The sequence below is a fragment of the Chlamydotis macqueenii genome, chromosome 1 (genome assembly GCF_036417535.1).
Source record: "Chlamydotis macqueenii isolate bChlMac1 chromosome 1, bChlMac1.mat, whole genome shotgun sequence".
Classification (NCBI taxonomy): domain Eukaryota; kingdom Metazoa; phylum Chordata; class Aves; order Otidiformes; family Otididae; genus Chlamydotis; species Chlamydotis macqueenii.
In genome coordinates, this window is record NC_141556.1 from 214,961,383 (window position 1) to 214,985,013 (window position 23,631).

At 71.0% G+C, this 23,631-nt stretch overlaps 2 protein-coding genes across 2 annotated transcripts; both read left to right on the forward strand.

Moving 5' to 3' along the window:
* The first annotated feature begins 193 nt into the window (after positions 1–193).
* Positions 194–13,953, forward strand: RNF121 (ring finger protein 121). Its single transcript, XM_086739841.1, has 9 exons — positions 194–255; positions 6,729–6,766; positions 7,771–7,912; positions 8,655–8,809; positions 9,277–9,384; positions 9,690–9,810; positions 11,273–11,406; positions 12,940–13,041; positions 13,731–13,953. The coding sequence occupies exons 1-9, from the start codon at positions 199–201 to the stop codon at positions 13,849–13,851; spliced, it is 978 nt and encodes a 325-aa protein (XP_086595967.1). The 5' UTR covers positions 194–198; the 3' UTR covers positions 13,852–13,953.
* Positions 13,954–15,588: 1,635 nt separating this feature from the next.
* IL18BP (interleukin 18 binding protein) lies at positions 15,589–17,323 on the forward strand. The gene is made up of 5 exons (XM_086739849.1): positions 15,589–15,725; positions 16,209–16,277; positions 16,387–16,452; positions 16,670–16,799; positions 16,884–17,323. The coding sequence occupies exons 1-5, from the start codon at positions 15,704–15,706 to the stop codon at positions 17,068–17,070; spliced, it is 474 nt and encodes a 157-aa protein (XP_086595975.1). The 5' UTR covers positions 15,589–15,703; the 3' UTR covers positions 17,071–17,323.
* Positions 17,324–23,631: the final 6,308 nt, after the last annotated feature.

The window sequence follows — 23,631 nt, forward strand, 5'->3', positions numbered from 1 at the left end:
ATGATCCCTAGCTGTGACAGCTCGCCCCGCTCTGCTGCCCAAAGCGGCGCCTCTGGCGGCGGTCCCACCCCTCCTCTCTTCTGATTGGTCGCCGCGGCAGCGCCGCGCTCAGCGATTGGCCGGAAGTGCCGCGGCGCGACCGGCGATTGGCGGACGGTGGCGGAAGCAGCTGGCCCCTGGGGAAGGGGGGGGGGCAAGATGGCGGCGGTGCTGGAAGTGGAGGTTGGAGGCCCCGTCGATCGCGACGTGGAGGAGGTAACGGGGGGCTGCGGGGGGCCGCGCGGGCTGGCGGCCCCGGGCAGGGGAAGGGGGCGGCTGTAGGGCGGGGGGCGGCGGAGGGAGGGGCGGGGGCTCGCTGGCGGGGGGCAGCGGCAGGCGCGGGGAGGGCGGGGAGGGGGGTGGGCGGCGTGGGGGGGGCTCGGGGGGTCCCCGGGGCGGAGGAGGGGAGGGTCTGGGGCACGGGGAGCTCGCAGGGCTTGGGGGAGAGTGGGTGCGGGGGGCGTTAGGGCGGGGGGGCTGTGAGGCGGGGGGGGTTGGGGGGCTTCTGAGGGGCTCCGGGGCAGGGGGAGGTTGGGGGACCCCGGGTTAGGGGGCTCCGGGGCAGGGGGAGGTTGGGGGACCCCGGGTTAGGGGGCTCCGGGGCAGGGGGAGGTTGGGGGACCCCGGGTTAGGGGGCTCCGGGGCAGGGAGAGGTTGGGGGACCCCGGGTTAGGGGGCTCTGGGGCAGGGGAAGGTTGGGGGACCCCGGGTTAGGGGGCTCCGGGGCAGGGAGAGGTTGGGGGACCCCGGGTTAGGGGGCTCCGGGGCAGGGGGAGGTTGGGGGACCCCGGGTTAGGGGGCTCCGGGGCAGGGAGAGGTTGGGGGACCCCGGGTTAGGGGGCTCCGGGGCAGGGGGAGGTTGGGGGACCCCGGGTTAGGGGGCTCCGGGGCAGGGGGAGGTTGGGGGACCCCGGGTTAGGGGGCTCCGGGGCAGGGAGAGGTTGGGGGACCCCGGGTTAGGGGGCTCCGGGGCAGGGGGAGGTTGGGGGACCCCGGGTTAGGGGGCTCCGGGGCAGGGAGAGGTTGGGGGACCCCGGGTTAGGGGGCTCCGGGGCAGGGGGAGGTTGGGGGACCCCGGGTTAGGGGGCTCCGGGGCAGGGAGAGGTTGGGGGACCCCGGGTTAGGGGGCTCCGGGGCAGGGGGAGGTTGGGGGACCCCGGGTTAGGGGGCTCCGGGGCAGGGAGAGGTTGGGGGACCCCGGGTTAGGGGGCTCCGGGGCAGGGGGAGGTTGGGAGACCCCGGGTTAGGGGGCTCCGGGGCAGGGGGAGGTTGGGGGACCCCGGGTTAGGGGGCTCCGGGGCAGGGGGAGGTTGGGAGGCCCCAGATTAGGGGGCTCCGGGGCAGGGGGAGGTTGGGGGACCCCGGTTAGGGGGCTCTGGGGCAGGGGGAGGTTGGGGGACCCCGGGTTAGGGGGCTCCGGGGCAGGGGGAGGTTGGGGGACCCCGGGTTAGGGGGCTCTGGGGCAGGGGGAGGTTGGGGGACCCCGGGTTAGGGGGCTCTGGGTGAGGTGTGGTCTGCGGGGCGCTGCGAGAAGGGGCCTCAGGGGCTGCGGGGCCGCCGTGGGGCTCGGAGGCAGTGAGGGGCTGGGGGGCCGCGCCGGGGCCTGGATGGAGCAGCCGCCTGGGGTGGGCAGAGGAGGGGGCGGGGGGCGGGGGGGGCTCGGGAACAGCCTGCGGGCACCTGCGGGGCTGCTGCTGTTCGTTCGTCCCCCGGCCGGAACACCGGCTGCTGGGAAAGCTGCGCAGGACCAGGGCGGGATCCGCGTTTCGGAAAGCGGGGGGATCTGCGGGGGGGCTGCGCGGGGCGCCCTCGGACGCCGGCAGCGCGGGTGGCGTGCCCGCCTGGCAGCCGCCGCGGCCTCTCGCCTCGGTGCTGCGCCCTGCGGCGCCCGCCCCGCGATAATCAGCGACCCTCGGTGCTCTTGGGGGATGGAAACCGCGTGAGGCAGCGGGCTGTCGCTGCCGTGCCCCTGCTGGGGTTCCAGCGTTCCTGGAGACGAAAAACGACAAAGCTGAGAGAAAACCAAAATCTGCTCGGAACGCAGGAATCGGGAGTGGGGCTCGCCCGCTTCCGCGCAGCTGGAGCGCGGCGTGCGCGGCGCACGTGCCGCCGTACTGGCGCTGCTGGCACGGGCCGCGCCACGGCTCTTCGCTGTCACCTGTGCGTCACGCTCGTGAGTTTTGCTTCCGCTTGCAGAGCGGCTCTGCCGGCCGGGCGGTCTGCTGGTGCGCTCGGGGGGTTTCAGGGCTCTCCCTCGAGAACCGCTGGTTTGGTTTAAAAGTTCCGAGGCGCTGAAGGTTGCGTTTGGCGAGTTTAGCGGCAAGGTCACGCCGTGGCGCTTCCCTCTGTGCGGCTGGGCTCGCGCGTCCTCGCTGTGCGGCGTGTCGCCGCTGAGGAGCGGGTGCGGCGGGGTGGCGGGAGGGTTCCGCCCCACATCCCGTGACCGGCTGTCTTGAACCGCGAACCGGCCGCCCGCGGGTTGCTGCCTGTGGTGTTTCAGGGTGTTCGCCGGTGGTTTTCACGCCGGAGAGCTGTTTCTGCAGCCAGGCTTGGAGGAGCGCGCGGGTGTTCGAGTTCCCTGTAACAGCAGGGGAGAGCTGAAGGCTCTGAGCCTCAGGAGGGAGGCTCCCGGTTTTCAGTCCGTGGGGAAAACGCTTTTGGGGCCGGCAGAGAGGGTGGGCACGCCGGGCTGGGCTTATCCTTGTGCTGCGATTCCCCAAAATCCGTGTCTGTCGGGACAGAACCCGTGCGTTGTGTTGTCCTGGGATCTCGGCGCACCAGTAACGGCGGGGCTGGAGATGCGAGAGAAGTTTGACGTGGGATGAACGCCGAGCGCGGGGCTCGGGGCGGCTCTGGCCCTGCCCGCGTGCCGCTCGGGCTGTCCTCAAAGGTTCCGTTTGCGGTTACCGAAGCGTTTGCTCCGTCGGGGCCTCCCTGCTCCCCGCCGGCGGTGGCCGCGCTGTTTGCGAGCAGGAGAACCGAGGAAGTGAGATCCCAGACTTCCTTCAGGCTTTCACCGGAGAGCCTGCCTCTTCAAAATCCGCGCTGGGTGAACGGCCAGGCTCTCGGCGGCCTGCGGATTTATTTCCAGTAATTTCGGGTTGTTCCCAGTGGGTGACGTGAAACAAACGCTGAGGGTGGGCTCAGGGCCCAGGCGGCCCGGATCCCCTTGTGCCTCTGCCCGCCGCCGTGCGTGCCGATGCTGGACGCCGTTGGTTTTGGTGGCCGAAATGCTGCAGAGCCTCCCAGCAGGAGCCGTAGGCTGGGCTGCGTCTTGGAACTGGTATCGCCAGCCGCTGCTTCTCCATCCTCAGGACGTCCTCCTGAGCTCCCTCAGGACGTCCCCCGTAGCCCCTCAGAACGTCCCCCGTAGCCCCTCAGAACGTCCCCCGTAGCCCCTCAGGACGTCCTCCTGAGCTCCCTCAGGACGTCCCCCGTAGCCCCTCAGAACGTCCCCGTAGCCCTTCCCGGACTGAGGGCGTGAGGAGATTCCAGCCGGCTCGCAGCAGGCCGCGGTGCGCGTGCCTGGAGCTCCTCCTGCCTCTGGAGCGCGGGAAGCGGGCGGTTCCGGACTTGTGCCGAGGGAACCGCAGCGATTGCGTTTTCCCCGAGGGAGGTGGTGCTCCCGGCCGTCCCGGTGCTGGGGGTCCCCGGTGCGTGGTGGCCCTGCGGCGTTGCCCGCGCCGGAGCCCGGGGAGCAGCACGGGTTCCTTCCCACGGCCAGTCGTGTGCGAGGGGAGCGTCAGGCTGTACTCGCCCGTGTCCGGTTTCTCCCCGCCGTCCCCCAGCGGGGGCTGGGGCTCTTGAGCCGTTCCTGGGTGCCGGGGAGACGGGGGGCACAGCACCTCACTCCTAATTCCTTGGTTTTTAGAGTTGCTCTGAGAGCTCCAGTGCGTCCCGCGCCGGTGCCCCCAGCCGGCGGAGGCCGCAGGGCAGCGGCTCGGCAGAGCGATCCCCGCGTTCGTCGGTCGCCCTGGCTCCTCTCGCCGCTCTCCGCTGCGGGCGGGTGAAGGGCGTGGAAGAGCGGAGGCTGTTCGGCCTGGCTGGCGGGGAAAGGGACCCAAAACCCGGCTGTGAAAACGAGACGGCCCAGACGGGAGACGGAGCGGGAGCAGGCGCTTCCCGGCCCCGGCTCCGGCGCTCGGGGCAGCGGCGCCGGTGGTTTTCGGGGCGCGGACCGGGTGTCGGTGGCGGCAGGTGAAGGAGCAGTTAACTGGGAGGCCTGGCTCTGGCTCGGCGCGGCTGCGCTGCCGGGTCGTGCCCGACAGCCATCGACTGCTCCGTGAGCGTCCCGGCTGTCACGGCCCGGGCCCCTTAACAGAGTTATTTTGGGAGCCGTCGCTGCGGGGAACGCGCTGCAGCGCAGTCCCTGTAACCCAGGGAAAACCGTCCGCGAGGCGCTGGGTTTGTGCGCCCGCGAGGGAGCGAGCCCGCTTCCCCGGGACACGCCGGCGGGACGGGCTGGGAGGGCGTGAGCCGGGCCGCTCCGTGCGCGTGGGGACGGCGCCGAAGGAAAGGGGGAGAGAAATGGCCCCCGAGCGCGGGGCAGAGCGGCCTGGCTGCAGCCGTGCAGGGGACGGGTGGCCAGAAGCCGCTGCCTGAGTGGAAAAAAAAATAATTTGTGTGTTTTGAAGGCGCTGCGCTCTGAGCTTGCAGAATGCCCTCATCCGGCGAGGGCTGGGGTAGAGAGCAGGGGTCCCTGGGGGCAGCGGGAGCCCCCGGCGCTTGCCGGGGGGTTGCCCTGCGCCGGAGCTCAGCTTGGGGCTTCTCGGCTTCTCCTGCTTGCCGTGACTCGAGAGCATTGTTCATTTTTTCCTTTTTTTCCCGTTCCTCAGAGCGGTTGTAACTACAAATGGTGCAGCTGGCTTCTTGACGGGAAAGCAGCGCCTAAAGCCCTGCATCTGCACGCGGCTGCTGTGGGAACACAGGAACTCGGGGAACTGCGGCCATACCGGCGCGCTTCTCGGAGCCGGCGTTCGGTCCTCACCGCCGGCACGCGGTTCCTGCGCAGGCAGCGGGCTCGAGCAGGGGTTTCGGAGACCTGTCCCCGGTCTCCGTGCCGCAGGGCTGCTGGAGGCCCCGGGGACCGAGCTCTCGCGGGCGCGCCTCCGGGGTGAAGCGCAGCAGATGTGTAGCGGCACGCAGGCGGATTGCTGCCGCGCGCGCGCGCCCCTGCCTGCTCCCCCCGGGGTGCAATTAGTCGCCGCAGAGGAAGCGAGCAGTGAGCCCGGCTGCGATCCGAGGTGCTGGCTGCGAGGCACCGTTCGGGGAACGCTCCCGAGGGATCTGCCGCGCGCCGCTCTCCGTCCCCGGGAGAGCCCCCGGGTAAAGATCGAAGCCGAGCCCGCGGCTCCGTACGCGCTGATCGGCTGGGGCGAGGTGCAGCCCGCTCCTGCGTACGCATCTCCAGCGCGTGCGGGGAAATGCGATAACGGCGTCCTCGCTCTGACGTGGTTTTAATCTCTTTTTATGGCTGCACGCCTGCTTGCCGGTGAACGCCAGGTGCGGGCCGTTTGGGGCTGGCCAGCCGCGCAGCCGGGACAAGCGCGGTCCCCGGCCCCTCAGCCGCGTTTTGTGAACCCCGCAGTTCCACGCCCGGCCCCGGCGAGCCGCCGGAGGTTTTTCCGTGGGTTTGTGTCACGACGTGAAGTCAGAGGCGCGGGATCTCGTTTGCCGCGTCCCCAGCGCCGTGCGTCGGGGTGCGTGCCAGCCTGGGGCGAGCGCCAGGCGAGCCCGTGCGGGGCCGTGACCGGTGCTGGAGGCCCCCGCAGCTCTTGTGGGGAGACACAAAGCCCCAGGCGAGGCTGAAGCGCGGTGTCGAAGGTCCCCCCGCCCCTCCCCGCCAAACGCCTCGCCGTGAGAGGATTTACACCACAGCAATCCGAGGGGCTCTGCGAGACTCGGCCTCTGGGTCGGGTTTGGGGGCTGCTTGCTCGCACGCTGAGGTTAGCACAGAGCCGCGGTTCCGCGCAGCGGGGATTTTAAATTGCCTGGTCTGGTTCCTTCCGTCCCCAGACCTGTCAGGGCGTCCTTAGCGCCCTGCGTCCAGCCGGCCTTGGCGCCCCGCACCCTTAGCGCCCTGCGTTGGCTCGCGTTGAGCACGGTTCGCGCCAGCCCATCGTCTCTTGTCACCAGTAACAGCAACTCCCGTCGCCCTCGGCTGCTCCCGTCGGGCAAAAACCGTGCTGCCGTAATGCCTGTGAGAAGCCTCCAGCCGCGTCAGCAGAGCAAGTCCGAAATCCTTCTGTTTCCATGATTCTTTCCGGAAAATTTTTCTGGTCGTAGTTTGTTGCTGGCGCTGAGGCTGGCGGCGTTTCGGACCCCCCTCTCTGTTTCTGGCGCGCGCTGGGCCCCAGTGTGCCCCGAGCCGCCCGCCTGGGCTGCCAACGTGGGTTTTCCTTCTCCGAGAGCAGTCCCGGGGCCGTCACGGGACGCCTCTGCCCTTGGCTCTGCGGCCGCCGTCGGCGCCGAGCGGGTCTCACCGGGAGAACGGGGAGCCGGCGCCGTGTCGGCGTTGCTGGCGGCGAGCGGGCAGCGGAGACGCGGTGCAGCCTTGCCGGTGTGGGGCATACCGGCACCTGCGCCGTGGGGTGATAAGATAAGCGTTATCCGTTTGGGCTGGTGCTGCCGCTCCCCGGTGCAGCGGCTGATTCCTTTGGTGGTTTTTGTTTTTTTTTTTTTCTCCCCAGGTCGACCTTTCGCACTTGTCCCCGGAGGAGAGATGGAGGTGAGCCCGTGCTGGGAGGCGATCCGGCGCTGCAGCCAGCTCCTGCCCCTGCCCGGAGCTCCCCGCAGCACAGGCGGTCGCAGCGCGAGAGGAGGGGGTCGGCTCGCTGCGCAGCGTTAGGCGTTAGGGGAGCTATGAACGCTCCTGAAAGGCAGTACCAATGTGTTTGCTTTTCAACTGCCCCCGAGATATTCCTGCTCTTCCTTGGCCGAACCGATTCCAGCCAGACACCTGCTGGAAAGCGCAGGGAGACCGGCCCTCTCGCTGTTCGTTTTCAGAGCGCGGCTCAGAATGGGAGAATCTGGCGTATTTGTTGCCTTTGGCGGTTTTTCCCCCCGGCGTCGGCTGTCTTGGCAGCTTAGAGCCGAGCCGTCCGGCGTTACCGGTCTTACTTCTGCCTTGGTTCTGACCAAGCGGCACCAGCTGCAGGGGAACCCCGGGTGTCTGCAGAGCACCGCTCTGGAAATCGCTTGTTCCGGGATGCGAACGGAGCTGCCCAGGGCAGAGGGAGAAGCGATTTGCTGGCGCTTGGAGGTTTTACCGGCTGTGAGCTCCCTGCCCCTCCGGCCTTTCCTGAGCTGGGCGAGAGGGAGAACGGGGCTGGGGGCTCTGAAACTGGGCTGGGGGCTCTGAAACTGGGCTGGGGGCTCGGTGCTGAGCGTCGGTGTGCGCTCGGGGTGTCAAACAGCCGCTCAGCTGACTGTTGCACCGCTGAGCTGCCGGGTGAGTTACCCCAGACGGGCACTCCACGTTGGTCAGCTCGGGTGCCTCAGCGTGATTGTCTCTGCCTCCCTCGTGCAGGGTGGGCTGGTCTCGGCTTTCAGGGTCCCCAGACGAGCCAGCCTGGGAGAAGCCTTTTGTCCTTTCTCCTGGATTGCGACGCAGCACCCGGCCCCGCGAGGCTCCTCCGTGGCCCCTCGGCCCGGCTCCCCCGTGCCGCCGTGTTTGTCAGCGCCCGGCCCGTGCCCGCGCGCCCTTCAGCCGCCCTTTCCCTGTTGTCGCAGGGTGGAGCACGCGCGGATGCACGCCAAGCACCGCGGCCACGAGGCCATGCACGCCGAGATGGTCCTCATCCTCATCGCCACGCTCGTGGTGGCACAGCTGCTGCTGGTCCAGTGGAAGCAGAGGCACCCGCGCTCCTACAACGTAAGCGTCTCCGCGCGGCCGTTCTCTCTCGAGGCTGGACGCGGGCGCAGAGCCACGCAGGCCTGTAGCTGACGAGAAGCGTGTTCCTGTTTTCTCTCCTCTTGCCTGGTGCTGAGACACCCTGGTCTCCCAGCAGCGCGTGGGGACTGTGGCTGGGGATGAGGACGGATGCGCCCGGCGGCCTCCAGCTTGGTTATTTCACCCGAGCCAACCTCACTCCGACTTCCTTATCACAATTAATGTTTCCAGGCCGCACCCGCCGTCCTGCGCGAACCTTAACCTGAACCGGTTTGCCTCTTCCCCGCCGCCCGCGCTGCCGAGCGCAGATCCGTTCTGGGAACGCGCTGTGGGGCGGAGGCGAGCCTGAAACCTTCCGCTGCGCCCCTCTCCCCGTGTAACGCTTGCCTGAGGGGTCTGTGGCCGCCGTGTTCGGGGCCGTGAGGGTTTTACAGCCGCTTGCCAGCGGCTCGCTGGGTGGGCATGGCCTCTGCCTCACTCTGCGCTGTTTCCTCTGCCCTCTCCCTCCAGCTCTGGGCCTTTGCTACCGAACCCCGCCTGGCTGCTGCCCCCGGCTCCCTCAGTCAGTTCTCTGGGTGTGGGGTGCCGCAGGCCGAACCTCCCGCGTTCCCTGGTGCTCTCGGGGCCCTCGGCAGGCAGGAGAACGGCTGCCGGCGCTGCAGGGTGTTCCTGACGTCCGACGAGCAGAGAACCGGCTCAAAACGCCTTTCCTCCCGTCCCGCAGATGGTCACCCTCTTCCAGATGTGGGTAGTGCCTCTGTATTTCACGATCAAGCTGTACTGGTGGCGGTTCCTGGTGATCTGGGTGCTCTTCTCGGCCGTCACAGCTTTTGTCACCTTCAGGGCAACTCGCAAACCGTTGGTACAGACAACGCCCAGGTCAGTACAGGCCTTCCCGGGAAAACTCCTCCACCCCCGGGTACCCGTTACCAGGAGCGATTCCCAGTTTCACCGTCGCAGATCCCCGTCTTCAGCTTTGTAGTTCGGCGCCTCATTTAGGCAGCGGTGCGCCCCGGGGACGCGCAGCCCCCACACGCCGCGCGGGTCGCGCAAAGCAAAGCGCTAACCCACCCGGGCCGGCGGCCTCACCGAGGGCGTTCCCGGCGGGAAGCTCGCTCGCTTGCGCCCTTTGGAGATCCCGGGGTTTCTAGTTTGGAAGTCAAGAGCGTGAGCTGCCCGTGGCGGCGGAGCCGTAGTTTGGGTCAGAAGTGTAAAGCTCTGCCCGCGTGGAGGCGAAGTGCCGCACGCAACGCCAGGGTTTTTAGAAGTGAAGCTCTTTAGGTGCTCGGTGCAGCTTCGTTCGGGAGCAGCCAAGCCGCTGAATTCGTGTCTCGACTCTTCCGCAGGCTGGTTTATAAGTGGTTTCTACTAATCTACAAGATCAGCTATGCCACCGGAATCGTGGGCTACATGGCTGTGATGTTTACACTTTTTGGGCTTAACTTGATATTCAGGTGAGTGAGTCCTTCGGGTCCCGCCCCTGGGGCGGGGGTGTCCCCCGGTGTGGGAGCGGGCGCTGGCCGCAACTCCACAGAAACGGTTGTGTTACCTGGTTAACGGGGCCAAAGACGCTCGCGGGGTGTCCTCTCCCCGCTGGGAGGATCACGGGAGAGATGCCGGTACCCGAACCGGTCAGGGTGGCTGCGGAGCCCCGTGCCGGCGGCTCTGCGCGCGCCCAGCCTGGAGGCAGCAGCGGGATTTTCTTTGCCGCCCCCCCCTAAAAAAAGCCCCTGATGCCCTTTGGGCCCTCCTGCTGTAGGATCAAACCGGAAGACGCGATGGACTTCGGCATCTCCCTCCTCTTCTACGGCCTGTACTACGGGGTGCTGGAGCGGGACTTCGCCGAGATGTGCGCGGATTACATGGCCTCCACCATCGGGGTGAGTTAACGCCGTGCCGCCCCCCGGGCGAGACCCCTGCCCCGATACGGGGCGGGGGCTGAAACCTGCCAGTCGCAGCGGCTGCTTTTGCCTCCCCCAAGCTCCCCTGGTGAGGAGGGTGCTGCCGTTCTCGCTGTGCGCTCTCTGGGTCTGGGCTGGGAGGTTTCTGACGCAGCAGAGCTGCTCCGAGATCTTTCCTCAAGAGCGAAGCCTCTGCGGCTTTTCCGGCACAGGAGATGAGGAGCGGAAGGGTCTGCTCAGCCCCTCGGAACTCCTCACCAATCTTTCTCTCCCCGGGCCTTTGCAGTCCCGTGCCGAGGAGCGCTCGTGCTCCGGGGGCCGCGCTGCGGGTGCGTTAACTCCTGCCCCGCAGCGGCCGCTCTTCGGGGTCCTGGGCTGCGCGGTTCCTCCTGCCCGCTGAGCTTGCTGCTGCTGCTCCTCGGAGCTTCCGCCCGGCAGGGCCGGGGAGCCCCAGCCCCTCGCCGGCCGCCCTTCCACACGCGCTGGGACACCCCCTCAGAGCTCGGGCCTGCCGCCGCGTAGGCAGCGGGTGCCCGGGACGCGCCACCAGCCGGCACTGCAGCCCGAGGGCTCCGTCGGCTGCCGGGAGCGAAGCCGTGCCAGGTTTCTGCCGGAAGCGTGTTTTGCCGGCGATACTGAAGCGGGAGGAGCTGTGGAGAGAGGCCTCACGGAGAGATCGGGATAGACTGGAGAGCTGGGCAGTCGCCAACCGTGCGACATTATCGCTGGGTTCTCCACCTGGGCCGGGGCAGTCCCGGTTACGCGTACAGACTGGGGGAGCAGAGGCTGCAGAGCAGCCCTGCGGAGAGAGCTCTGCGGGTCTGGGTCGACGGCAAGTTGAACATGAGTCCGCAGCGTGCCCTGGTAGCCAGAAGGGCCACCTGTCCTGGGGTGCCTAGGCACAGCGTCGCGAGCCGGTCGGGCAGGGCGCTTGTCCCGCTCTGCACCGCGCGGCGGCGGCCCCACCTCAGGTCCTGCGCGCGGTCCGAAGAACGTCGCACCCTGAGCGCGCCCGGGGGAGGGCGGCCGAGGTGGCGAGAGGCCATCCCAGGGGAAGCGCAGCTTGGACGTGAGGAAACGGTTCTTCACCGAGAGGGCGGTTGGTCGCTGGCGCGGCGTCCACGCTGCGCCCTCCAGCTTGTCCCGCTCTCGCCCCCAGCCGTCGGGGAGCAAAGGGGGCGATCCCTGGCACGGGGAGGGGGGTGCGGGGCGGGCAGAGGGGCCGGGCTGCCGTGGGCCGCCACGTCACTGAGCAGCTCCCCGTCCTGTTGTAGTTTCCCCGCAGCCAGACCTGTAAACGAGGTTTTTAAGCCCAAAAGGCCGAGGCTGGACCCCCGGGGCGCTGACCCCAGCCCTCCTTAAGGCATAGCCGCGCCGACGCGGGCGTGGGACGCGTGCCCTCCCGCTGTCACCGCTCTCCCTCTGCTCTGCCCTCGCGCAGTTCTACAGCGCCTCGGGGATGCCCACCAAGCACCTCTCCGACAGCGTCTGCGCCGTCTGCGGCCAGCAGATCTTCGTCAACGTCAACGAGGAGGGGATCATCGAGAACACCTATCGCCTCTCCTGCAACCACGTGTATCCTTCTCCCCCGGAGCCGGCTCCCCGCCGGGGCTGGCACCCCCAGTTTGGGGTGAGGAAACCCCTGTCCTGGGACTCGCTGCTGATTTTCTCGCACGTGGTCCTCGTCCGTGTCATAGCTGACTTGGCACGGGAAGAGGCTCCCTGAAATCACTTCCTCGCCGCCTCCGCGTGCGTTACAAGCGGTTCTTTCCTCTTCCTTCCCCTCCCCGGTTCCCCCCGCTCCGCCAGCGCTGCCGTGGAGCTGCGCCTCGCTTTCCAGCCGCCTTTGCGGGGACCCGGCAGCTTCCTCCTTCCCCAGAACTCCGGGGGCTCCGGCCGCGTGCGGGGTTTCTGGCGCCCTGGCATTGCTCAGCGCTCCCCGTCAGCTGATCGCTGCGCGGTCGGTTTTGAAACTGGAAGTGCTGGCTGTTGCTCAGCGCGGGATGGAGCCGGGGGTTTTCCCGGGGGTGACTCAGCTGGGGTGTCCTCTGGCACCGCGTGCGATGCTGGCCGCGAGGTGGTTTCCGAACCGGGCTCGAGCAAATGTCACGCTGACAAAACTTGAATTTGAGCGCTGCAAACCGTTTGGCGAGACGGGCGCTGGCCTGGGCCTGCGTCGTCGCCCGCCCCGCAGCAGCTGGGGCGTTCGTGGCTGTCAGAGGCGTCGGTGCGCGCGGTGGTCCCGGGATCTGCCGGCCCTGCTCCTGTCTGGCCCTACCCCGTGCTTTGAGCAGCCCAGGCGTCAGCAGGGCAGTTTCTGTTTGCTCGGCGACACCCTGGTGCGTGGCAGAGTCCCCCATCGCGGCAAGCGGCCTCGCCTCACCCCGGAGCCGCGCCGCGCGGCCCCGTCTGCAGCCACCTCATGTTTCCCGGAGCTGCGCCGCGCGGCCCCGTCTGCAGCCACCTCATGTTTCCCGGTGACTCCTCCGGGCTGGGCGAATCCTCGCCACCCGTCTGCCTGACGGAGCGTAGCTGCCGCCCAGAAGTCAGGCCCTGCGGGAAATTCATGTCGTTAATCCGGGAAGGCTTTGAGGAGCGGTGTGTAACGCACGCAGTCGTTCGCAGGGCTCCCCTGGGCCGCACACACCTTCCCGGCGCTCAAAGCCCCGGCATCGCACAGCCGGACGCATCCCGGCCCGGCCCCCGCTCTCGCCATCGGCTCTGGGAGCTTCCCGGCAGCTCTGCCCCGCCGCCCGCGTCCGTCTGACCCGGCCCCGGCCCCGGCGCGCGCGGGCGCCTGTGGTGAAGGGTTTGTGCCTCACGGGTGCCCGGCGCGTTGGTCGAGGCCCTGCCGGCCCCCTCCCGCCGCCCCGGGAGCCCCTTCCGCCGCGCCGGGAGCCCCTTCCGCCGCGCCTGGAAGGTGCTGCGCCTTCTAGGAAAGGGCAGCAGTTGTGCAACGCGGCGTCCTTGCGCGCCGTGGCTGTTTCCTGTCCCCACGCTGCGCCTGGGGGTGCATTTTTCTTTTTTAAACTCGAAGTTTTCCTCGGCGCTCGGCCGCAGCCCCCTCCCCCAGCCCGAGGGAGTTCCCCTTAACGTGCTGCTGCGCAGGTTTCACGAGTTCTGCATCCGTGGCTGGTGCATCGTTGGGAAGAAGCAGACGTGTCCGTACTGCAAAGAGAAGGTGGATCTCAAGAGGATGTTCAGTAACCCGTATCCTTTCTCCGCGAGGGGCTCCGGGCCGTGCCCGCCAGCCGCGGCCTGCTCCCCTGGGCTCGCTGGCACCCCGGGCGGCTCGCTGCCAGCCCCCAGCGGCGACAGGGACCCCGCGAAATCCGTCCTTGAGCCGGGCACCTCGGCCGGCACGGCGCATCGGGGAGCTGGGGGGGCCGCGGGCCCCACCGAGGCCGCTGCTCCCTCGAGTGGGAGACGAAAACGTTCGCGAAGCCCCACAGCCCCGCGCTGACCCCCGCCCCGCTGCGGGGGGGTGACCCCACAGCCCAGGTTTTGCTTTTCCACCGCTGGATGTTCCCGTGGGGGAGCGTGGGTCCCTGCGGAGCCGGGTTTGCTGCCTGCGCGGCTCGGGGGGGGCCTGGGCTCGGGGGGGGCCCGGCTCGGGGGGGCCCCGGCTCGGGGGGGCCCCGGCTCGGGGGCAGATCCCCGCAGGAGCAGGAGGAGGAGGAGGGGGAGAGCGTGAAGCCGGAGCCCCCCGCACCCCGCGGGACACCCGGCCGCAGCCCAGCCTCTCCTTGCCGGGGTGAGCCCGGCCGGAGCCGTCCCTCCCCGACGCGGCACGGTGCCCGCTGTCCCGTGGCCGCTCTGGGCGTCCCCGGGGTGGGGGTGGGGGGGGCGGGGGGGCGCTCTCCCCCCTCCCCGTGGCTCTTTAACTCGTTCCCGCGCAGCTGGGAGCGGCCGCACGTCATGTACGGGCAGCTGCTGGACTGGCTGCGGTACCTGGTGGCCTGGCAGCCCGTGATCATCGGGCTGGTGCAGGCCATCAACTACGGCCTGGGGCTGGAGTGAGCCGAGCCGAGCCGAGCCGAGCCGCGCCGCGCCGCGCAGGGACGCGCCGGGGGGGGCAGCAGCCGGCCGGGGGCGCCGGCGCTCAGGACCTCGGGGGGGGCCGGGGGAGGACCCTTCCGCGGGGACCCCCCCCCCGCCAGCGCTGGGGGAGGCTTTTCCTTGTTTGGTTTTTTTTTTTGGTTTTTTTTTTTTAAAGCAATTATTTTAATGAGCGTATTTAAAACTTTGTATCGCAGGCGAAAAGAGCCGCCTGCGCCCCGGCCCCCCGCGGCCGCGCCCCGTGTGCCGCGCTTTGGGCTGGGGGCTGCTCCCCGCCCCCCCCCCCCCCGCAGCGGCCCGCACCGCGGCAGCCGGGGCGGCAGGGGCAGGGCCGGGCCCCCGCGCTGCGGGGAGAGGCGGGGCCCGGGGGGGGGGGCGCCGCGGGCCGGACCCCGCGCTGCCCGGTGCCGTGAGGGGGGGGGGCTCTGCCCCGCGTCCCCCGTTTGTACGCCCCCCCCCGTTTTTTCTACGTCCCTCCCTCGGGGGCCCGCGGCCGTGGCGGTTCTGCCCCGGTGACGGCACGGCACGGCACGGCACGGCACGGGCGGGTTGCCCCCGTCCCGGGGTGTCCCGGGGTGTCCCGGGGTGTCCCGGGGCTCGGGGGGCGCCTCGCCGGGGCTCGCTCGGTTTTGGCACCGCAATAAAAGGGACGGAGCGCCGGGCGCGGGCCGGCCGGGGGCGTTTCGGGGTCCGGCGAGGGGGCGCGGGGCTGTGCCGTGCGGGGGTGCGGGCAGCGGGGGCGGGGCCGCGTCAGGCGGTGCGGGGCCGCGCCACGCGCCCCGCGGGGCGCTCTCGGTTTTCTTTCGGGCGAAGGCGCGCGGCGGGGTTGTGCCGGACGCGGAAATAGAGTCCTGGACGCGGAAATAGAGTCCTGGAAGCGGAGCCGCGGCCCGGCGCTGTTCTTGGCCGCCTTCCCCGCGGGGGGGCGCGGCCCGGCCCCCGTGCTCCCGGAGGGCGGGGGGGGGGGGGGGGGCGGACGAAGCCCCCGCACCCCGACCTGGAGGGCGCCGGGTGTCCGTCGCGGCGGCGCCCGTGGGTGCTGCGGGAGCGCGCGCCGCCTCTCCCCGTCCCGGCGGGTGGACCCCCCCCGCCCCCCCCCCCGCAGCGCCCTTCCGGGAACCGGGCAGCGGCTGCCGGGAACGCCGCCGGGGTTTTCGGGGCTTTCTTCTTCTTTTGTTTTTGTTTTTGTCTCCCGCGCGCGGAGCCCGGGCCGGGGCCGCTGCCCCACGGCCGTGCCCGCGCCGCGCCCGCAGCAGCTCCGCAGCCGGGGCCGCCGGATTTTGTAGAAACCCCCGCGCCTGGGGGGGGGGGGGGGGGCAGCCCGGAGAGGGGCCTGGCCCGGGGGTCCCGCTGACCCCGCTCGCGCTCCCGGCGCTGGCTCGGAGCGAAACCCTCGAGTGGGTGCCTGGGGGTCTCTCCCCTTCGTCCCTCCCGGCACCCAGGGCCCCCCCCCCCGGCGTGGGGGCTCAGTCCCGGGGGGGGGGGTTCTCCCACCTCCCTTTTGCCCCCAGCCCAGCCCCTGCGCCCCCCAAGCCCCCACCAGCCCCCTCCCCGGCGTCCCTGCGGTGCCCACGGACACGGGGGGGGGGTGCGGGGCAGGTGGGGGGAGGCACGGGGTGCGGACAGCCGGGCACAGGGGACACGTGGGGCACAGCGCGGGGGGCGCTGCCCGCGTCCCGAGTGGGGAGGTGCGGACACGCGGGGCCGGGGCCGAGGGCGGCTCCCGCTGAGTCACGGCGCTGCCGCCCCCGAGGGCCGCCCCATAAATCGCGGCCGCCCCACAAGTCGCTGCCGCCCGGAGCTCCGCTGCCCCATGGCTGCGCCGCGCCCTCCCCGTACGGCAGCGACGGGACCCGGGCGGGGGGCGGGGGGGGGCACCGCCCGGGACAGGGGGGGAACCAGCCGGGTGCCCCGGGGATGCTGGGGGGGGGTACTGGGGAGAGGGATATTAGGGAGGGGGATACTGGGGAGGGGGATGCTGGGGGTAGGGGGGGGGGGATGCTGGAGGGGGATACTGGGGAGGGAGATACTGGGGAGCAGCGATACTGGGATGGGGATACCTGAGGGGGGTGCGGGGGGAATACTGGGGAGGGGGATGCTGGGTGGTACATGCTGGGGGGGGTACTGGGGAGGGGGATACTGGAAGGAGAGGATGCTGGGGGCAATATGCTGGGGGGGGTGCTGGGGGAGATGCTGGAGGGAGGGGGATGCTGAGGGGGGATACTGGGGGGGGGGATTCTGGGGGGAGGATCCTGAGGGGGTATGCTGGAGAGGGGGATGGTGGGGGGGACCAGCGCTGACCCCCTCTCTGCCCACAGGGACCCCGGGACCCCCCGCTCGGCTCCTCCTGCCCCTGCTCTGCTGGGCCCTGGCCTCTCCCTGCGCGGGTGAGTGGGGGCCGCGGGGGGGCCGGGCCGGGCCTCTGCGGGACCCTGCCTGGTGGAGGTGTGCAGCTCTTGCCCCCTGCCCCCCGCCTCACCCCGCTCTCCCCTGCAGGTGCCATGGCCCTGCAGCCCCCCCGCATCACCGGCCTGCGGACCCCGTCAGACCCCCCCCGCCCGGGTGAGCGACCCCCGCGGCCGTGGCAGGGGCGGCCTGGGGATGGGGGTGGGGGTTGCAGTGAGAGCCCCCCCAGCCTGGGGGAGCCTGAGGTTTTTGGGGTGCTAGTGAGGTAGGGGAACGTTCTCCTTTGGGAGGGGGAGGGCAGGGGCAGCCTGGCCCCGGGGGGGGCACCGGGGACCCTGGCAGCCCCTCTGACCCCCGGCATCCCCCCGCTCAGGCGAGAGCGTGACGGTGTGGTGCGAGGCGGTGAGCGGCCTCCCCGAGCTGACGCTGCTCTACTGGCTGGGGAACGGCTCCTTCGTGGAGAACCTGCACCCGGACGGGGCCGTGCGCGAGGGGACGGTGCTGTGAGTACGGGGACGGGGGGTCCCGGGACGCGGGGGCGTCACGGAGCTGGGGCGGGCGCTGACGGGTCCCCGCTGGGTCTGCAGAGAGGAGCCGCGGGGCTCGGGGGTGGCCCTGCGTCGCGACCTGCACTTCAGCTCCTTCGACGCCCGGCACCTGCACACCAACTTCACCTGCGTGGTGCTCAGCCCCCTCGGCGCGGGCACCAGCGAGCTGCACTGGCTGCCCCCCGCCCCGGCCCCGGCGCCTGCCGAGAGCGGGGGGCTGGGCTGAGACCGGGCAGCAACTCGTGACGGGTGAGCGCCCCGCGGCGCGGCTCCCCGCGCCGCTGCCTGGGGACGGGACGCCTCTCTGCAGGCCTGGCTCCCCGCCCCGCCGTGGGCCCCGCACGGCCCCGCGTCTGCTGGCCCCGCCGCGCCTGGGGCTCCCGGTGCCCCGCGCCGAGCCGCTGCCCGGGCCAGCCCCGGGTGTGCCTGCGGCCGGCCGTGGGGCCCGGGGTTCATTAAAACATCGCCGCTGCCCCGTGTCACCCGTGTCCTGGGGAGGGGGCTGCCCGTGGGCGCAGGGGGCACCCGTGGGGTGAGGGGGGGAGGGAGAGGAGGTGCCCGTGGAGGGCAGGACCCCGTCCCTGCCCCCCTCCCAGCCCAGGAGGGTGGGGAGCCCTGGAGACCCCCGGGGAGCTGGGCCCATTGCGTTCCCCTCTGCACCCCGGCGATCGGGGCTGTCCCCCCGTCACGGCGCCGCTGAGCCCCCCGTGCTGCTCCACGGGGCAGCCCCCCGCCCCCTCCCGGGTACCGGGGCTGGGGAACAGACCCTCGCGGGAGACCCCACCCCCCCACCCCGGACCCCTCCAGCAGAACCTGGGGCGCGGGCATCGCTCTGCGGGATGCTCCGGCTGGGGGGGGGCAGGGGATGTGGGGGGCTGGAGAAGACCCCAGCTGCAGCCCCCACGAGCTGCCCCCAGCCCAGGCAGCCGCAGGAAACCCCCGGAGACGCCCCGGTCCCGCAGCGAAGCTTTACTCCGCTTGCAGCCAGCGACAGGCGGGCGGCGGGGCAGCCGGCTGGGCAGGGACACCCCGAAAAGCAGCCCTGCTGCGCCCCCCCGCCCCGTCCCCGTCAGCCCCTGGCAGACCCCGCAGCCAGCCGCACCCACAGCCGCGGCTCTGCGAAACGCCTCATCCACTGGCCGGTGTCCCGGGGCCGGTGGCACCCTGGCAGGGCTGAGTGGGTGCGTGGGGGCCCTGCAGCGGGGCCGTCCCCATTGCCCCCGGCCCCCCCGGCTGTCCCATCCCGTCCCGTCCCGTCCCGTCCCGTCCCGCCGTGTCCCTGAAGCCGGGGGTTCCCATTCCTGAGCCCCTTTTCCTCGCAGCGGTGCGGTGGCGTCGCGGCTCAAGGACCCCTCATGGCTGCCAGGGGGGCTGCCAGGGGACTGCCCAGATGCGGGGGGGGGCGGGGGGGTGTCCCCGGGGACGCTTCTGCCTGGGGGTGCCAGAGGGGGGGAGCCAGGGCAGCCGGGGGGCCGGGGCCTGGCGGGGGGCCGCCATTCCCGCTGCGGCGGGGGCTCTGGGCGCAGCTGCGCTGAAGACGCACGGCCGGCTCTCGCAGCGCTTCCCTGCAGGAAAAAACCGGCTCTGTCTGCACGGCTGCTGCCCGCGCCTCGCCCTGACCCAGCCGTGCCGTCCCGCGGCGCGCCACGCCACGCCGCGTGGTACCACGCCATGCCGTGTGGTGCCATGTCACGCCGTGCGGTGTCACACCACGCGGTGCCACGTCACACCATGCGGTGCCACACCATGCGGTGCCATGCCGTGCGGTGCCATACGGCAGAGTGGCTGGGAGACGTGTGAGGACGCGCGCCCGAAGGCAAGCGCCCACCATCGCCCTCCCCACAAGCGAGACCCCCACTCTCCCGGCAGAGCCGGTGGGACGGGGCCGCCCCCACCCCCTGTCCCCCCCACCCGGTGGTGGGGAGGCACCGTCGCACAGGGCCGTCACCTTCCACCACCTCGCAGTTGGGGGTGCTGAGCGCGCCCCGGGAGCGGAGCTGGATGTGGGGTGTGCTCCTGTCGCGGGCGACGTCGATGACCTCGAAGCTCTCGAAGGGCGGATGAGGCCCTCCTCTGCGGGGCAGGAGGAGACGTTCCGGATGGTGACGCCGTAGCCGGTCTCCACCGAGAAGGTGCCCCTGCCGGACTGCCGGGCGATGATGTTCCGGAGGGAGGCGGAGGTGAAGTGGCCGAAGCGGACGGCCTGGCCGTGCTGGGCAGTGAAGCGAACGTGCTCGACACCCCGGCAGACGCGGTGGCAGCGCGGGGACTGGGTGTCCCGCAGGGTGCGCAGGGCCTCGCTCAGGACGAAATGCAGCTCCTTGACGTGGAAGGCGCCCGGAACAGGGGGCTCTGCAGGGTGCCCGCCAGGAGGGCGATCGCCTGCGCCGGCCGCAGTGCTGGCAGCCGAGAGTTGTGGCCCTGCCGCTGCCAGCAGTCAGCGGTGGGGTCCAGACCGTGGCACAGACGCTGCTGTGGGCGAACTCGGTGCGGTTGAGCTCCTCCAGCTCGTGCTCCATCGTGCGCCTGCAGCCCTGGAACTGGCTCTCGAAGGAGGTGGGGGCCGTGTCCAGCGCCACCTCCTTGACGGGTTCAAGGTCTCGCTGGCGCCGGGCGCTGCAGGCACCCAGGGTCCCGGCAGCGGCACCAAACCCGGCACCAGATGCCCCACGGCGAGCAGAGCCGCCCTGGGGGGGGTGAGACGGGCCCCTCCCCGAGGCAGAAGTGGGACGGGGAGAACTGGTAAAGGCAAGGAGGCAAAACTCCTGGGTTGAGATTAAAAAAAACCAAAACCAAAACAACTTTAATAGCGCAACAGATGAAAAGAAAACTGAGATGGAAAACAAACAAAGAACAACAACAAAAAAAACCAAAAAATCCCGAAGCAGGGAATTTGCAGTGCGACAGCTCCCGGTGGATCCTGGTGCCCAGCTCCCCCCCTGCAGCGTCCTCACCCGGCGGCGTGGGGGACAGCGGACGAACGCGGGGGATACCCACGGGGGGTGGGGGGTGGGGGGAAAGCGCAGGGCGCCGGGCACGGGGGTCCCACAGAGCCCCCAGCCCCGTCCGGCACCGCTCGGGGGTCCCAGCAGGCCGCGGGCACGGCCAGGAGCAGGCGGCAGCAGGAGCGCCGCAGCCCCGTCTCGGCCCAGTCCGGCGGGACGGGTCAGCCCGGCCGGGGGGAAGGGCGGGGGCTGCGGGGAGCCCCCAGCCTCGTGGCCCCACTGCGGCAGGGCCGGGGGGCAGCGCCACGCAGGCGGGTTCTGCAGCGCGCTCAGCACCGCGCGCCTGAGCATCCGGCACGGGACAAAGCGGGTGCCCGTACCCCTCCCTCGGGGACCTGGGGGAAGGTCCCTGGGGACGCGGACTCCCAAAACCCGGCAGCGGCCCACGGCCCACGGCCGCGCCTGGCCCCACAGCCCCAGCAGGGAGCGGGGAGACCCGGGCCAGGCGGGACGCAGCACCTAAACCCCCGCGTTCCTCTCCACGGGGGGTCCCGCTGGCCCCCCTGCGCCCCCCACCGGCGCGCTGGGGTGGGCAGGAGGCTGGGGGGCACAGCTGACCCCGGTGGCCGAGGGGACGCTGCAGCCCACCGGGCGCGGCGCTGCCCGCTTGGACGGGGAGGCTTCTCCAGCCCCGCCGTGGGCCGGGCCCCGGCTGCCATCGCCGGCTCGGCTGCTGGCGCCGGCTGCTCGGGCAGCTCCGGGGCTCCGGTGCCCGTCACCGCGTCTGCTGGCTCTGTCTCGCACCGAGGCCTTGCTTTATTTCCCGCTTCCGCCGTCCCGGCTCCCCGCATCCCACCGCTCGGCTGGAGGCTGGGGACAAGCGGGCAGCGCCTGGCCTGAGCCAGGAGGGACGTGGGGGGGTTGGGCAGGAGCTGGGCGCACGCCGAGGGGCTCCCTGTCAGCCCCGGAGCCCCGGCCGGTGCCATCCTGTCACAATGGGGGTCCCGTCTGCCCCGCGCTGTCACAAAGCGGGGCGTGCGTGCCCGGGGGCCCCACAGCAGCGGGCAGCGGGCGGCGGGCGCGGCGGTGCGGTGTTGCCCCGGCGGACGGGACCCCCCCCCGGCCCCAGCAGCGGTGCCGGCGCTGGAGCTCAGCCTGGGCGCTGCCGTGCCGCAGGCCAAGCGGCTGCGGGGGGGACAGCTGCACGCTCTGCACCGCACTGAACTGCTGAGTGGCGCGGGGTGGGGCGGGTGGGGGCTGCGGGGTGGGGCCGGGAGCTGCTCCCGTCTCACCCAAGTCCTGGGGCTCCTGCAGCGCTGGTGGAAGCAGCTGAAGCAGTGGAGGAAAGCGAAGAGAGCCCGGTCGAAGGAGCAGAGCGGTGAGCGGCCCTGGCACCGAGCGCCCCGCAAACGGCCGGCGCCCCACGGCAGCGCTGAGCTGGGGCTGTGCCGGGGGCTGGCGGCCGCTCACTGCGTGTCCTCTCTCGGCAGCTTCTCCAGCAGCGGATGGAGGGGTGAAGGGAGCTGCGGTGACCCTGGAGATGGGGTGAGTGCTGGGGCAGACCCCAAATCCTGCCCCGGACCCTCGCCCCGTGCCCTGCTGCCCGTGGGTCCCGCCGGAGGGGCAGGGGTGCAGCGGGGTCTCTTCCCTCTCCTCCCCTGCAGCACCAGAGCGGAGGCGTTGAGCAGGGAGCGCCGGGCCCCGCGGGCCCCCGCAGACTCCATGGGGTCCCTGTCGCGGAGCAGTGCCTCTTCCGCGGGCTCCCTCAGCCCCATCCCGGAGCCCTGGCCCAATGCGAGCACGAGCAGGGAGGAGCTGTTCCAGGAGCTCATCCGCACGGGCCAGGACATGGAGGCGTCGATTGATAAGACGTGCGTGGCGCTGCAGGCCATGCTGGCCCGCTGGCAAGTGGCGATGGGGGGCGGCGGAGGGCACCCCCTCCCCTCCACTGGGACGGAGGTGCAGGACCGGCTGGGGCTGCTGGGGGCCGGAGAGAAGCCCCAGTGCCTCGGAGCGGAGCTGCCGGAAGCGGACGGCGCCGTGGAGAGCGCTGCGGGTGCAGACGGGGAGAAGGGCGTGGGAACGCGCAGTAGGAGCCGCAGGAGCCACCCCGCAGACCCGGGCCGGAGCACGGCGGCAGGGCCCGGCCCGCGGCGGCGGGTGCCCACGGGCAGGACGTGGGGCTGGGCGGCACTGAGGCTCTGCATCCCGGGACAGTGCCTGTGGGAGGCCTGCGCCCGGCTGTGGGGCCGGCGGACGTCCTGAGGGAGCCTCCGTCCCAGCGCTGCTTCCCCAAGGGCCCGCGGTGGCGGCGCTGGCCCCGGAAGGGCAATGGGATCCCCCGCTGCGGAGCGGCCGGGGGGCAAGCGCTGGGAACCCCCAGCACCACCCCACCCCGTCTGAAATATGAAAAATGAAATGTTTTCTGTGTCTCCGTGCTGTGATCCATCCCCCATCCCGTGGCTGGGGGTGCGACCCTCGCAGTGCCCACCGCCAGCGCGGAGCGGCTGGCACCGGAGGGCTGCGGGGGCGGGTACCCCAGCGGGCCTGCGGTGTCTGGGGCTCCCCGCAGCCCCCGCCCTTCCCCCCGCCGGGCTGACCCGTCCCGCCGGACTGGGGCCGAGACGGGGCTGCGGCGCTCCTGCTGCCGCCTGCTCCTGGCCGTGCCCGCGGCCTGCTGGGACCCCCGAGCGGTGCCGGACGGGGCTGGGGGCTCTGTGGGACCCCCGTGCCCGGCGCCCTGCGCTTTCCCCCCACCCCCCACCCCCCGTGGGTATCCCCCGCGTTCGTCCGCTGTCCCCCACCCCGCCGGGTGAGGACGCTGCAGGGGGGGAGCTGGGCACCAGGATCCACCGGGAGCTGTCGCACTGCAAATTCCCTGCTTCGGGATTTGCGGGGTGTTTCTTTTTTTTGTTCTTTGTTTTCCATCTCAGTTTTCTTTTCATCTGTTGCTCTATTAAAGTTTTTCTTTTTTAATCTCAACCCATGAGTTTTGCTTTCTTGTCTTCACCAATTCTCCTCCCTGGGGGGTGTGGGGGGCGGTGGGGTATTTTCGCTGCTGAGTAGGGTGTCGTGGTTCAGCCCCGCTCCGGTCGAAGCTACGCAGTCGCTCTCTCACTTCCCGAACCCTCCCAACAGAACAGGGCGAGATGATATAAGGGAAAAGGCTCGAGGCTTGAGATAAGGACGGGAGAGATCCTTGAAGTTACCGTTACGGGCAAAACAGACTCGACTTGGGGAAAACGATTCATTTATTACTCTTAAATACGTTATCGCAGAGGCGTTATCAGGGAACATCTGTCACCAGTTGGCTCGGCCCTGGCCAGCAGTGGGTCTGCCCCAGGCCCAGCCACTGAACAAAGCGGAAACAACTTCCAGCAGTTTCCGACAGAAGCTGCCACCGCAGTGGGGGCTGTCGGCTGCACAGCCACATGTGGGGCTTTCTGGAGACCCCCAGGGCGCCCGATCCTGCAGACCACGGGATTCCATCAGCTGCCGTCGCTCATTCCCACAGCGATGTCCCAGCTCCTCCCGAGCCCCGCGCATCCTGCGCTGCCAGCCCGGGAAGGGTGCGGGGCCCCCACGGTTTCGCAGCGCGGGGCTCTGCCTGCCCCGTGTTGTCACCGAGGGGAACGTGAGCCCTGTGGTGTCACAGTGCGGGGCGTGTCAGCCTGCCGCCCCGGAACAGGGGCACGGACGCCCCGCGGGAGCAGACAGCGGGCGGTGGGCACGGCGGTGGGACGTCGCCTCGGCAGACAGCAACCTCAGGCTCTGCCGCAGCAGCAGTGTTGGGGGTCCCGCCAGCGGGGGGGGACGCAGGCGGTCACTGGGGAGCCGGGGCC